Source organism: Tyto alba, unplaced genomic scaffold (genome assembly GCF_018691265.1).
Source record: "Tyto alba isolate M040663 unplaced genomic scaffold, T.alba_DEE_v4.0 Super-Scaffold_7, whole genome shotgun sequence".
NCBI classification, from domain to species: domain Eukaryota; kingdom Metazoa; phylum Chordata; class Aves; order Strigiformes; family Tytonidae; genus Tyto; species Tyto alba.
Genome location: NW_024881328.1, coordinates 42,561,724 through 42,576,507, shown reverse-complemented (window position 1 = coordinate 42,576,507; position 14,784 = coordinate 42,561,724). Strand labels below are relative to the sequence as shown.

Genomic DNA, 14,784 nt, shown 5'->3' with positions numbered 1-14,784 from the left:
CCCTGGGGTTCCCCAAGCTGCTTTGTCAGGCTGGGTCTGCTGGCGTGGCACAGCAAAAACGACCGAAAAGCCCCTCATTTTGAAATATTTTGGCTGTGTGTGCGGTTTTAAGGATGTGCCTGAAATAAAGAAGAGCTGAAGGGCAGATTGATCGGTGCAGTGGATGAGTAATGCAAGGGGGGAGCCCGTGGTTTTCCTATCTAGAAAGAGGTTTTTGTATTGTAAAATAGCTCAAATGTTGCTAGAGCTGTGTGAAAACACATGTAGTTGCATTTAAATGAAAGATTAAGAAAGGCACTGGGAACAAAAGCACATCGCAACCGATTTGCACGGCTGGTGAAATTATGGCATTAGGAAATAGCCCTGAACATGCTATAAACAGGTTTATTTTCTGTAAGAGCAGGGATGAGTGGGCAGATCTAAAACGTAATCAGGACTTGTATTCGTATCTGCTTAGACATTATGTGGTACCTATAAAAACCTTTCTAGTTGCAGCAGAAAATGGGCTAATAACGATATATTTGAGGATAAAAAAACAGTATCAAAAAAGGGAAATGTAATTGTAGACTGTCACTCTAAGTCAGGTATTTCTCTTTCATTCTGACATAATTCACAGCTAAGAAGTAGCTACAATTTTCAAAGCCATGTCTGTTTCCCTTAGCCTCCTCAACCACTTTAAAATATTTACCTTTCACCACCCACCGAGAGTGAAAGTATTGCCTGATTTACAAAATAACAGTGCTTAGAAGTAAAACTTTCAGATTAACTCACTGCTATTGAAAATCAGTGTGTTTTGAGCTCCCAATTCACGGCTAAAAATGCTACCCCCGTATCCCCAGCCCTCTGGACACATGGCATGCATTGGCTGGGAGCACCTGTGATAACATTTTGGGGCAACAGGATCTTTTTATGGTGCTCTTCACCACTAATTTCCCTGGGACAAACATGTAAACCAGCAGTGAGTTACTCCTTTGCTCACATTAAGTTATCGCCAGGAATACTGATCGCGAGGTTGCGCGTTTCCAACATTTCTGTGGGGATCACTGGGAAGGGATGCCCGGCTCTCCCTTGCTCTTGGGGCACAAACTGTGGCTCGAACAGCTCAAAACCCGATGCCCTCACCCACCTCTCTGCATCAAAACCCAAGTGCAAGCTCACCCCTTCTCTACGGGGAAGGTGGGGAAGCAGCAGACGCTCAGCTGCGGTCCAGCTCCCCTCCAGCAGCAAACATTTCAGAGCCATACAGTAAAAATGAGGGGTTATTCAGTGCTGGTGATAATGGGAATCTATTTAAACCTCCCTTTTCATGGTAAAGGATTAAAAACCTCTTGCAAAATACCTGGTTGTTCAGTGCATAAAACCCCACCGAGCCAGAAGAGAGTTTTGGACGCAGAGATTGCAAATTGGGGCAGCAAAAAGGATTCGTTGATAGGAGAAATTTCCTGCGCTCATCAAAATAATAAATTTCTCTAACATGATGCAGAATAGCCATCTTATCTAATGTGCAAAAATACACATTAATATGTTTTATGCATAGATATTTTTAAAATGTGGTATTACTTCATCTGGCCTGCTTTTATCATGTAGTTTTATGCCCTGGTACCTTACTGGGAAGTGTCCGTGGCGGTGTTTCCCCAGTACTCCCAGAGGCACTGCCATACCCCAAAACTCTCTGGCTCCGTGCGGACGCTCTCGCACAGGCCCAGTTCCTGCCACCCACCCCACTGATGTCTGGTGTGCCACAGCCCCCTGGGCAAGCTTGCCTGTGCTTTTGGCGGGAAGAAAGACTGAAACTCCCCAGAATTGGCCAAAGGTGCCCGTGGGATGTCATTTGATGGGTACGTGGCAGGGAGGTGGTGCTGGGCATCCCGGAGGGAAGCGTGCAAGAGGGACAAGGAGACGGACGCTCGGTTTCGGCACACCGAAAAGCTCTTTTCCCCCTTCTTAACCTTTTTTTATTAACAGTTGGATTGTGCCCCAGGGGCTTTTTCTCCTGGGAGCCCCACCGTGCCTGTCGTGAGGCTGGTTCGCTCGCATCCAGCGACGTGCTGCTCGGGGCGGGTGGCATGGCCGAGCACCCGTGGGTGCCGCAGCTCCTCCAGCGCCGCGCCGCCTCTGCAGCTCAGCCCACGGCACTGCTTTCCCCCAGGGTCTCAGCTCTGAACACCCAAGTAGGATCTCAGAGCTTTTTCTTCACTGGGCAGCACCTCTAAGGGCAATTTTATATATACATGTCGCCCTTGGCAGAGGCGCAGAGCAGGCGCAGTGGGACGGGGCTGTTTCAGTGTCGAGAGAAAAGCGGTGAAATTTCGACAGCGAAATGCCATTTCATTGCTTCTCTCTCCTGAGCACATCCGAGGTGGGGTTTTTTGTGCTGCGGGGTGAGCATGCTCCCCACAGCATCCGAGGGGTGATGGCATGGGGGTATCAGGGTGCCACAGCGCTCCCCAGGCATGCTTTCTTCAGAGGGATTAATTTCTTGTTCTTAAATAAACAGCCCTGCTACGGATGGCAAATTGTACACTGGGAAGCATATGCCTGTTGGCCTTTCTCCTGCATCTGCCTTAATTTTGGGTTTGGTTTTTTTTTTGTTTTGTTTTTTTTTTTTTTCCCAACATCCCCACAATTTTCTGAGCTTCCCTGCCCAGCCAGGAATTTCTTCTAACGAGCTATATTACACAGTGAGATTTCATCCCGGTGCACACAAAACATGCCGTAAGGATCAGTCTTAAATGTGCGTGTTTGTAGCTGTGCGAGATCGCTCTGGCAGATTAATTTTATTAAGGAGCTTGATGTTGGGGACACTGGATGTGGATGCATCGGGGAATCCTCCAGCCACACAAAATGCTGCTTTCTGTATGAAAGCCTCTCCCTGGCTTCATCCCACCCTACTGAATTTTCCCACCTGGATCATCTGATTTTTTTTTTTTTTTTAACAGGAGCCTCAAGTACAGCCGTGATCCCCCCACATCTCTCTTAGCTGAGTGATTAGGTTTATTTACATTTAAGCACAAACATGATTTTTAAAGGAGGCCCGAACAGCTTGAACCGAAGGCCTAATCACATAAATTACTGCATGAGGATTTTTGGTGGCTGAATTCATCCAAAACTTAATCCATACATTTTAAAGCATGAGTTTGACAGGTCTAATATCTCTTAAGGAAATGGTAAAGTTTCTTCTTGGGGGTGGCAGTTAACAAGGCAAAACTATCTTATTATGAATTCAATTAAAGCTCGTACAGGCTTGCTGGACCTCTTCCAGTAAATATATATCAAGCTGAACTAGTAGACATCTGTCTCTTCTCCCCCCCACCCCTTTTCCGTTTTCCAAGCTGTGGTTAAAAGATGGAGAGGAGAAGAAGGGAGGAAGAGGAGGGTGTATAGCTCTCTTCCAGCTCACCGTACTAGTGCGGGGCACAGGGGTTATTTTCTTTTTGATGTCTGATCGCTTTCGCAAACCGCGTGAGGCTGTGTCTGCCTAACTCCCACCCCTTGCTGAAACGCAGAAGCCCAAAAAAAAAAAAAAAAAAAAAATCCCAAATTCCACAAAGGCTCACAAGCAAAGCCCCTGGGAGAGGTCTAGGGGTGCCCGGCTGCCCCCTTCCCGGGGAGACCCGGCCCCCCGGGCAGCCCTGCCTGCGGGCAGGGTGAAAGCCTCTGCGCTTGACAAGCACCCGCTGGCCGCTGGGCTGGGAAAACGTCCGGGCTGCCTTTCCTGGGGTCAGTTCGGAGGATTCGATCAAAATACCCTTTCCACCCGAAAGGCTCAGACCTTGAGGAGGACCGGCTGGAGAGATTCGGGAGCTCACGGCCTCTTTGAAACCTTCCGTTAGCAAGAGCGCCTAACGGTTGTTGCTTATTTTAACATTTTTACGGGAATGGTACCCTGTCCCGTTTGCACCCCCCTCCAGCAAGGTCCTCCTGTCTCCAGGTTCCTGATGCAGCTTCCTGTGATGCGACGGCTCATTTTTGGAGGAGAAAGGCTGATTTTTTTTGTTCCCCGAAAAGTTCAAAGGGAGATCCTGTATTTTACCAGTCAACCCCTCCAAAGAAATCCCTGCTTTAATGCGGGAGAAACACATCCCTGGGAGATACCAGAGCCCTGACCCCCGCCTTGCGCACCCATCCGCATGCATGCAGAGAAAATACAAGTGCCCGCAGTGCCAGGGAGGTTGAGCAGAGCCTAACAAAGAGCCCAGCTGAGGGGGTCTATGCTAAAGAAGAACCTATTTGCCGCTTAACTGGCTCCCCTTGCTGGGAGAAGTCCAAGGGCATCGCCAAAGCTGGCCCCGGTGGCACAGTTGCTGTGCCCCAGCGTGGACTGGGTGGGCTGGTTGCCATCAGCCAGGTCCAGTGTGGAAATGGTTAAAGAGATGGGTATGAGGGTAGGGGCTGCCTCATTTTGATTTATTGGCTGGCTGAGTTAATTTGTTATTTGTGTATGATTCGTTGTTGTCGCTGAGTGGCCGTCTTCTACTACTACAAATCTAATTAAATGCTGGGGTGCCCAGAGTTGGTTTGTTGGGTTGCTGGGTTTCTTTTTTTTTTTTTTTTTTTTTTTTTTTTTTTAATTATTATTTTTTTTTTCCAAATATTTCTACTGTTCTAATTCTTGAGAACTAATCATTAATTGACACGAGGCTGCTAGTATCCAGCTGGAGGACTTCTTGTTTCTCCTCACTTTTAAATTTGCCTAAGAAGTAAATCACGAGCGATGGTGTACAGCACTCTCCATGTCACTTAGAGCAACCCGCTGAGCAGTCTGATGGGATCGTCAGCTAGCAAGGAGCAGCAAGCTTGCTCGGAGCCAGCTGACGATCTGGCCCAGTGTGTTTTTCATGGCACAGCATTTTATTTTAATCATCTTTTTTTTTTTTTTTTTCCCCTTCCTCATCTTCTGTGAAACCTGGAGGGGTAGGGTGGGAGGGGGGTGGTGGGAAGCTACCCTAAACGAGTGCTTTCCCCGACCAGCAACTGTAATTCCTTGACTACATGTCGAGCTCACTTCATGCTCAGGGTTGCATTGGTGTTCTCCTGCGTGTTCATGGCCTCATCAAACTATTCCTACGGCTCTACAGCAAGACATAAATTCTGGAGATTTCAGGCTTGGAGATTTCAAAGTCTTGCTGAACCACATGGAAATGATTCTCAGAGCTACGGCTATAAAAATAATTATATTGCTAGGGGGAAAGAGTGACAAGAAATGTCCCTAAAAGAGATTTCAGCGCTGGTTACAGGATCTGTCCTGGCTCTGTAAGAGGTTGCTGTGATCTCCGAGGCTAATTTATCACCACTACCTATAACTCTATGAAATATGCCTCAAAAAGCACTGAAGGAAGGAATGTGAAGGGAGGTTGCAAAGGAGAGGCGTTGCAATCTCCCTTTTTTTGTTTTAATGAGGATGCTTTCTATGCTCTTAAAAATTAGAGCTACTCTGCACAGATGACCGGTGTGAGGATGACTAATTTGGAGACAAATTAGGTCTACTTAGCTGAAATGTATGCCTTGACTGTTCCCTTAATGACCCTTCAATGCATATCTCTCCCAATAGGACTTTTACCGCAGCCCTGGCTCTGGCAGGGTAAGTAATAACATGCTTTAGCCGCTCTTCTAAGCGGTCCTTCGGTTTTGATCCAACATTTTCCCTCCACCATGCGTGTCTCTAACTCTTTATGATCGGTAATTAGTTTATATGCATCTAGCCCATGGCAGATTTGTCTTTTGCATGTCTCCTTCTCCGGAGCATTTTCCTTGCACCCTCTCCTTCAAAGGTCTCTGAGCCTGAGAGTTTGCTGGCTGACTGCAACGTGTTTGGTGTCCGCTGTGTAACAGATTTATTCTTTCCCAAGAAAAGACACGAACGTAAACAGAAGATCCAAAATGCATTTTGCTGGGCTTTTAAATGCACTAAGATGAAAACCCCCGGCTACAAATCTATTAATGTAAATACTAAACTTTACAATCCTTCCTGTCAAGGAAACGTATTTACATTTTTCTAAGGATGCGTATAAAAAAAAATACTGCTTTGGGGACAAAAAGGGCTTAGTTCTGGTGTCACAACACCCCCAGTTTAACTGCACTGCTCTCATATACCATAGAACTTCCCAGGGCCAGCAGAGATAACATCTGTTTGCTTCTTTAAAGACAAAATGAAATAGGATGCTAGAGTTTTATACTGGAAACAGCCCTGGAAGTCTGAAGGGGCAGTGGTGAGAGGGCTGCATATCACATGCACACGTTGCACACGGCTTCCCCAGCACAAAAAAAAAAAAAAAAAAAAGATGGGAAAGGCTTTATTAGTGCCAGGCCAGAGGAGGTAAAGGGCTCATCCCAATCCCTGCTGTGGCAAGCGGGAAGAAGGGGGTCGTTGGCAGACTAGTCCTATTGGCACGGGGAGTTAGGGCTACGTTGTCCTTTACACTTTGCTGATGCTACTGACATGCTGGTTGGATCAGATTTTTCCTCCTAAACGGAATAAAAGGAAATGTATCTTCTTTTCTCCTGAATTGGTTTGCAGTTTAGAGCATCTTGAACATTTTGAAGGAAAGAGAGAAAGGGTGGCCACGAGGGAAGGGGGCACAGGTGCCGGCGATGAAGGTGGGGAGACTTGTGGGGAGGAAGTCTCAGCTTCACATGTCTGTTGAAACATCCTATTGCAGTAATTGAAGTGCAAAGTTGTGCCTGTTTCTCTTGAAACTACCAGAGTAAGTTGTCTGTAATTACACAGAGCAGAACAGGAAAACCTCTGTGGCCAAAGGAGCGAGCAGCAGTGACCTGCTGGCGTTCGCAGAGGCCAGGTGGCATTTTACCAGTTCCCAAAGCTCTGATTTTCTAATCAAAAAGCTCCTCCGATTTTTTTGCAGCTGAAGGGGAACGACCGTTCATCCAAGGAGAAAACCCTTCCTTGCCTATCTCTCCCCAAAACCCAGGGAAAAGGGAGGACAGCCGCAGCAAGCCAGCCAGAACACCGCTCACCCCTTCATGCTTGCCCAACGTTTTGCAGAGCTCGCTACTCCCTAGGAAAGGCAGGAGCTGATCCCAAATTCAGATAGCTATTTCTTAAGGGTATTTTTGCCATCAAGACTGCTCAGGCTTCCTCCCCTGTTATGCACAAAAACTCCCCCGGACGGGACAAACCCATCCAGAAGTCCGTGTCACGCCACCCAGCTAACTTTGCCCATTTTAGAGGGTTTCTCGAGCATCTTGTCATACTTTTTTTTTTTTTTTTTCTGCTGGCAGACGTAATTTTTGTCACCATAAACGATAGAATTTGACACCGCACCGCACCACACCAGGCCATTTGTCAACAACGTTTTCAACAGTTCAACCGCACGCGTGTGCATGCACACACAGGCACAGAAAGGAGAGGCAAGGGGGAAAAGTCCGGGGGTGCCGGGGGGAAGGCGACCTTCCTCTGTAAGCCATGGAAATGCAGAGCAAAGGGCCACCTCTAACCACCGGGCTGCAAGTCGGGTTACGGCAAAGATGCCGAAAACTGATTCACTCCGAAGCAAACTGAAAACGCGTCGGGGTTTGGCTCTACGTCACGGTGTTTCACGCAGTCCGAAAGGTCGCTCACAATTTCTTTTGGGTAGGGACAATCTGAGCAGCTACCTATAAAAACTGCCTTGTTGGAGCCACGCTAATAATAAGTCATTTGACAGTCATTTTTAAATATGGTTAAAGTAAATATGGAAAAGTGGGGCTTGCTGCTAAAGTCCTACGTGATAGAGAGGAATGGTTGTGCATTAGATAACTGTTTTAAAAACATCATTGGCCAATGGCAGCACATCATTTGGGAAACAACAGAATAAATGCATTGTTCCATCCCAGCACTTTACTATTCAGCCAATCTAAACTGCTGAAGAAATATGTGTTTGGGACATTTTACATCTGTTTTTGACAAGAAGCCTGGGTTTTTGCGTGTGGTTTTGTTTTTTTTTCTTGGGGTTGTTTTTTTTATTTTTTTAAATCTATTTGCTGCAGCTTTTTTAGCCAGATTAACATGGGAAAAAGCACTCTGTTTTATAAATGGAGGGTTTATTCTTTTAAAAAGTGACTCAACTTTGGTTTTTTGCAGTTGAAATTAGGGTGCAGCATGCAAAAAACAGTAACTCCAGCAATAACCATAAAACCCACGGCAGCAACATTACCTATTTAAGCAAAACTAAACAACAGACGGCTTGAGCAATGGATAGAGGAACCGATTTTTGAACAGCCTAACATTTGGGGGGCTGCCTAGAAAAGAGTGTGAAAAGCTTAATTGTAGCATCAAAATTCAATCCGTTTCTGGATGCAAATGAAACGTTTACTCTAAGCGGCTTCTGAAATGGTTTTAAGTCTGCATTTAACACCGCTCGTAAGTCCTGGTTGAACACTTTTTGGCTTTTTAAAACAAAGTACTGCAGTTGCATCAAGGTTTTTTTTAAATGGGCCGTTTACTGCTGCTAAAACAAAGATGGATTTGCCTCTTTAAAAAAGCCCGGCCAGTGGGCTGGGATAAACTTTCTTTAAGGAGACGATTCTCCGCATGATGAAATTATTTCATTTTACATCACGCGCGACGTTACAAGGAAAAGGGAAAATTTTCCCTTTTGAGCGTTTGCTTGGCGAAACGGGTTCGCGGGCTCTGCTTTATGTACCGAGCCCCAGAGAGTGACTGGCCGTATGCAAACTCTGGCTGACACAATGCAGAGCTCCTCTGCTTAATTAGCTTGAGATGAGGGTGTTATTGAGGGATTTTTTTTTTTTTTTTTTTCTCCTTACTGTTTATTCCTCCCTCCCTGAATATTACAAAGGCAACACAAGAGGAAGTAGTTTTCTGCTAATGGAAAATGATGAGGAAGGGTTTAGTGATGAGAATAAATAAGAAACTACATCTAACACCAGCCTTTGATTTACCAGCACTTTGGGGAAGGGAAACTAAACAAATACGAAAATTTGGCAAAGTTTCTTCTATCTTTGTTTGCTTTTTATTGTGTGAGGGGGAAGGGGCACAGCCCGGGGTTGCAGCCGACATCTGCTGCTTGTTTCTTTTAAGAGAAATGCAACCTGGGGCGAACTGAGCTCCGAAACCCGCTTGGGTCCCGCGGACCCTCCGGTTCCCCCCGGCCGGGAGAGGATGCGGCCGCCCCGGGGGCCGGTGGCTCGGCACCGGGATTTTTGGGCACGACTGCCCGTGGAGAGGGGCGGCAGCTGGTTCGGATCCCCTTGTCAGCCTGTTGTACTGATCGCCTTTTCCTCTCTTAAAACCCTTCCCCGAAGCAGTGCTTTCTGGCAAATCTCATGCAGCGATGGTTTTCCGCCCCCCCCCCCGTCCCTCCTCAGGCAGCCCTCAACGCTGATCCCCCTCTCAGATCCCCCATCCCCACAGCGCAGAAACACGCCTAAGTTTTTCAAAAAATGGGGCATATCTGACTTTTGTCTGCCTGGAAGTTTGGGGTTTTTTTTTGAATTTTCACAGGCGCGGGGCGGGGGGAAGGAAGGAGGTGGCCGGACACATCTACGCTGCCCATCTCACCTCCGGGTCGGTGGCCCCAAACCCTTCGCCCAGCAGCATCCCCGCACCCCACCAAGCCGTGCCACCTCTCCCCAGGCAGGACCGAGCCCGGCAGCAGAGCCAGGCTGGCGAGGGGAACCACGGCCACCCCATCCTGCGGCCAGACAGACGCGGAGCATCATCCAGGAGAAGAGAAATCGGTACCTACCCCTTCGGCAGCTGGGCTCGCCTGGCCCGGGCGGTGGCTAGTGGGAGGCCGACATGGACCACGCTCCCTCCATCCTCCATACGGAGAAGGCATAACTCAGCCTCTCGTGAGCCACGTAACTGCAGCTCGTCATCTTACTGTCCATCTCGTCGCTCTGTAGCACCTGGTAGAGGAAGTCTATATACCGCGCCGCCAGCTTGAGGGTCTGGATTTTACTGAGTTTGTCAGAGGGCAGCGTGGGGATGATTTTCCTCAAGGCGGCAAAAGCTTCATTGAGCGACTGAGTCCTCTGCCTCTCTCTGACATTGGCCAGGATCCTCTGGCTCTGCAGTTCTTCATAAGATTGGGAGCTGGGACTGGACTTTTTCCCCCTCTTCCCTGGGTTGGGGCTGCCATCTTCGCTGGACTTCTTACTGTATCTTCTCTTCCTGCCAAATCTCTTTGGCTGCCTTTCCAGCTCCTCTTCACTGGTCCCCAAGCTATCCACAGGGGAAACAGGAGAACTGGAGCTTTCTTCCATGCTTTCTGCAAGAAGGGGAGGGGAAGAGACTTTCCCCCCCTCCTTATGTTATGTGAGTGTGTGTGTGTCTTAAATGTGCTTTAAATTCCTGAGACAGATCCTTTGGAAAAACAGGAGGTTTTTTTTTTTTTTTCTTTTTTTTTTTTTTTTTTTTTTTTTTTTTTGCTGACCAAACGTTTTCCAGGTTGCTTGAAGGGCTCTTATTTCAAGGACCGGGGTTGTGCAAAAAATTGAGGTCTTGGAGAGAGGAAGTTATTCTAACTTTTTGGAAACTTTAGCTGAGCTCAGTTGCTAAATAGTTGTCAGAAGTGAGGGAGGTGCGGGGCTCCCTTCTGATTGGCCGGCCAGGTCAGTGGGAGGAAAGCTTTTCCCCTGCTAAACTTTCACAGTTTTATGTTACACTTAACTAAAATCTTGGGAATGCACCTCGAATAAAAGATAACTGGCGACCACCCCCCAACACCGCCACCGCTACACCCTTCAATAATAAATGCTGAGTTTGCAGCACCCCTCCAGGGTAACCCCCCTTACCGGGGTTTTTTGGGGGTGCTGCTCTGCTTGCTGGGAGCTTACAGGCTGCCTCCCAGCCCCTGCTGCCGAGGGTCCTGCTCCCAGCCCCATGGCCAGGCTGCAGTGGTACCTTACCTGAATCGGGGTGCCAAGGGAGTGCCCCATTTTTGGTAAACGGTGCCCTGTTTTGCACCCTGCCCCCCGGTGCTGGGGGTCTTGCCAACCCCCTGCCACCCCTTTACGAGCTGCCCCTCGCAGCACCCTGCTCCCCAAACCCCCCCGTCCTGTGGAGACGGGGTGGGGACATGCCTCCCGGTCCCACGGGGTGACTTCAGGGTGGCAGAAGTCCCCTGGGGCACGCTGAGCTGCGGGAAGGGTGGAGGTTTGGGGGGCAGCTGGGGGAAGCCCCTTCAGGTCCCCTACTTGGGGGGGGGCATGGAAAGACCCTCCTGGACTAACCCAGTGGAGCCCAAAATATGGGTCATCTGGAAAGCAACTGCTAGTTTGTAGAAAACCCCACGGAGAGTGTCCCAGAGAGGATATGCTGGTCATACAGCCCATCTGCCTGACATTTTTCTCCCCAATTTCCTCCCCCCCCCCCCCCCCAATTAAATACTAAATAGTACTTTTAGGGAGAAGCAAGAGCTGAGGGAGGTAGGAGGATGTCTTTTCCTGCAGAATATCCTGCTCTTGAAATCACGGTATCCCAGTGCATAAAAATTGTGGTGGCATCTCCAGGGTTTCTGATGTATCAAACAGAAGATGAGGGATCTATTTTTCCTCTCCATCACACCAGGGAAAATGTGGGAAAACTCTGCTCGCTTCCGTGGAGCTGAGGCAGAGAAAAAGTCAGATTTGGACCTCTGATTTCAGTTACAGCCCCAATTGCAGGAACAGACGCATTCCTGAGCAGCAAAGATCATGTTTTCAATACGGAGCAGGAAAATAAAATAAACCAATAATAATAAAAATAAATAAGACAAAAGAAACTCATAAAATGTAGATGTTGTATCAGAAGAATTAGTTTGGAGTGGATTCCTTTACAAAGTTTTCCAGTAGGTATCAACACTCATTAATGGAAAAAATAATGTCTGGTTTGATTGGAAAGTGTTCCTTGGTAGGAGAAGGAATTTTGGCTTGCCTGGGGCTGACTGCACTACTGGTAGGTAATGTTTATAGTGGAAAGACTTCCCTAGGCAGCCCCTGGGGAGAGCCTGTGTTTGCTTTCAAAAGGAAAGGTTTTCAGGTGCAGCACAGAAGTCGGAAAGCGAGGCAGTTCTGCAAATAGATTTTTAATCCAATTTAAGACCCCGGCGAGTCAGACAGGACGGGTGCCTCTGCCGCTCACACCCCAAAGCCAGGTTTCCAGAAGGGCTCGGGGCTGGTGGCTGGGGCTGAGGGTTGGTAACTGCTCTGCATCTGCAACCTCGAGGTCCCCGAGTACCGGGGGCTGGGATGGTGTCTCCCAGCCCCGCGGACCCGCAGGCAGATACCATCCTTGACTGGCTTAGGGCAAGCGACATTTACAGCGGAGAACCCTGAGTTTCAACCCCTCGCCTGTCCCGTAAGCAAAGCAAACTGTCGATAGCAGCGCCTCGGAGGGCAACACACCCCTCCTAAGGGCTACAGGGTATTTAGAAGTCTCCTCTTGGTGCGTGGGATCATTTCTGAGCACTAAGAGAAACCATCACCCGAAGACCGGAGGGGCACCTCCGCTTTCCAGCTGCAAAGAGCGCGTTTTTCCCGGCAAACAGGTTCCCCGCTAACAGCACTGGCCCCTCCGTGCTCCCGCGGTGGTAAGCCGCTGTGGGTCTGCAGGGATGCGTGGGGCAGGGGAGGGCAGCTGGGCTGGGGCAGGGGGCCGGGGGGGGGGCTGTGCACCCGGGCTTTGCTGCCGAAAGGTGCTATATAAAGGTGCCCTCCCAAGGCAGCTCAAGGGAGGGTGCGGAGCTGCATTTTGGGCTGTGTTTGAGAGCACCGGGAGCAAGGCGAGCAGACCTGAGCTTGTGAGAGCGAGCAGAGCTGCTCTTTGCTGCCTCTCCTCTCCCCCTGCCCTGCTGATATGTCTGCTAATGCTTATCCTGCATCTTCCTTTTGCCCTGCCGTGACCACCAAAGGCAGGAGTTGATTTCCCGGGGAGATTTGTTTCCCTGGGGTGGGACTTGGTCCTTCCAGGGGTTGGGGACAGAGGAGTTTCGAGGGCGGACTCTGTGGTTGTATCTCAAAATGCCCAGTTCTCAGCGGGCACAGGCATTTTGCCTTTGTGATAACCACTGGGCCCATCCCATACGCACGCGGCAGGCGACGTGCAGCTCCTGGGCATCGCTCTGGAGACGCCGGGGCAAAAGGATGCGGCCACGTGGCGTAGTCCTGGTCCAGCCGAGCGTCTGCCACTCCAAATACTCTCAGCCGTGCCTCTCCAGGCTGCACGGCGCAGGGCTCCCACAGCAGAGAAGCTCCTCGCTCCTCCACATGCCACGGATATATTAAATAAATAAATGAACGGCCCCAGCCCTCTGCCTGGCTCCTGCGAAAGAGCCCAAGGGGGTGTTTGCACGACAGAGCAAAGCAGGATTTCTCCCTAAGGGGACTGTTGCTGTGTGTAACCTGTAAATGTGCAAAGCTTTTTAGTATCAGGCAAGCTTCATTAGGGGTAATTTATGGTGAAACTCAGCTGTGTCATAATTATGAAGCCTATAAGCCCAGCTCCAGCGAGCATCGCTATAGAGCTGCTGTGTATGTGTGTGCTCCTTACAGCCACCGAGTCCCCTAGCAGTACTCAGTGCCAGAGCTAAGTACAGTGTTGACAATACTGCAAATATCTTCCCTTGGAGCAGACCGAAGGCATGGTCTACGTGTGCGCAGACCCAGGTGAAATGTGATCTGGCTCTTCTGAAGGAAGAGGGAGTTTTGAGAGGTTTGTGGGGGAGGCACGTGGTATGAAGGTACCGCTGGCAAAGAAGGATGGGGTGGATGCATCCTTCCTGCTGCCACAGCAGGGTGGGAAAGAGGTTAAGAAATAAAAAAGGCGATATGAAAAATAGTTTTGGTGAAAGTTTAATGCATTCTTTAAATGTGACATACACTACGATGCTTCTCCTCTTCTGCTGCCATTACCAGGCTCCTAAAATTTCTTGTTAGAGGGAAAGAATGAACACAGCCTGGGCTTTGGGGGCAGTGCTTTTTCTTCATAGGAAGCCCGTGGTCCTGTTGTCCTCCCTGGCAGGATTTGACCAGCAAATCAACCTTCAGCCCCTCTGTGCTGCGGAGGAGAGTGTTTGGATTTCTGCCTCCTGCCACTCTTCTGTCTGCCCGCAGGAGGAAGCGTGGAAAGGTTGGGTGCCCTGGCCGTAAAGGCAATAGGATTTCAATGTGCTTAGATTGCTCTTCCAGCTCCCTTCTGTTGGGGGAGCTGCCAGGGATGCAAATAAATTTTTGGAGCAAACTGAAAGAAGGAAGATGCTGTTGTGCTTACTGCCGTCCACCTCCTCACTACCTACTGCTATAGAGAAAAGCATCATTTCTCCTTTCAGAAATGTCCCCATTGCAAATTGCACCCAGCGTTGAATGGCCTCTCCTGTAGCCAGGCCTAATTAAGCTGATTATTTTTTTCCCTTCCCTTTGGCATGATTTAGGGGGTAATTCCTTAGTGCTTGTGCAGCAACCGCTACAGGCGATCTGGTGTGTGCATCTTCTGCAAGCTGTCTTTGTGATGGCAGTCACGTTTTGCCTTGCACTTCTGCTTTGTGGGCTTTGTTTCCTTATTCCTTGCGCTGCACCGCAGCAGCGGCCAGACGCGGCAGGCGGATGTTTCCCAAAGCACTGACCCTGCAGTGACAAGTTTATAATGAAAAGCAAAGGAGCGGCGAGTGAGCAGCGCAGATAAGAGGCAGGAGGTAAGGGGAGCGAGGCTTTAGGGATAAGACAGTTGAAGCAGAGCACGGTTTCAAAGTAATTGGATACGCTAATGTCGGAGTTCTGTGCAGGAATGTACATCTGTTTCTGAACTGTTACCAGCTGATGTGCCCGCTCTTCCTCTCTGCTTCC

General features: G+C 49.0%; 1 protein-coding gene across 1 annotated transcript in view; it reads right to left on the bottom strand.

The window, feature by feature from the left end:
* The window catches only part of TWIST2 (twist family bHLH transcription factor 2), a 37,988-nt gene extending 27,510 nt beyond the window's left edge, over positions 1–10,478 (bottom strand). The window contains exon 1 of the mRNA XM_033007390.2: positions 9,708–10,478. Coding sequence (XP_032863281.1) covers positions 9,745–10,227 — 483 coding nt within the window. The 5' untranslated portion in view covers positions 10,228–10,478 and the 3' untranslated portion in view covers positions 9,708–9,744. The remainder of the gene's footprint in view (positions 1–9,707) is intronic.
* Positions 10,479–14,784: the final 4,306 nt, after the last annotated feature.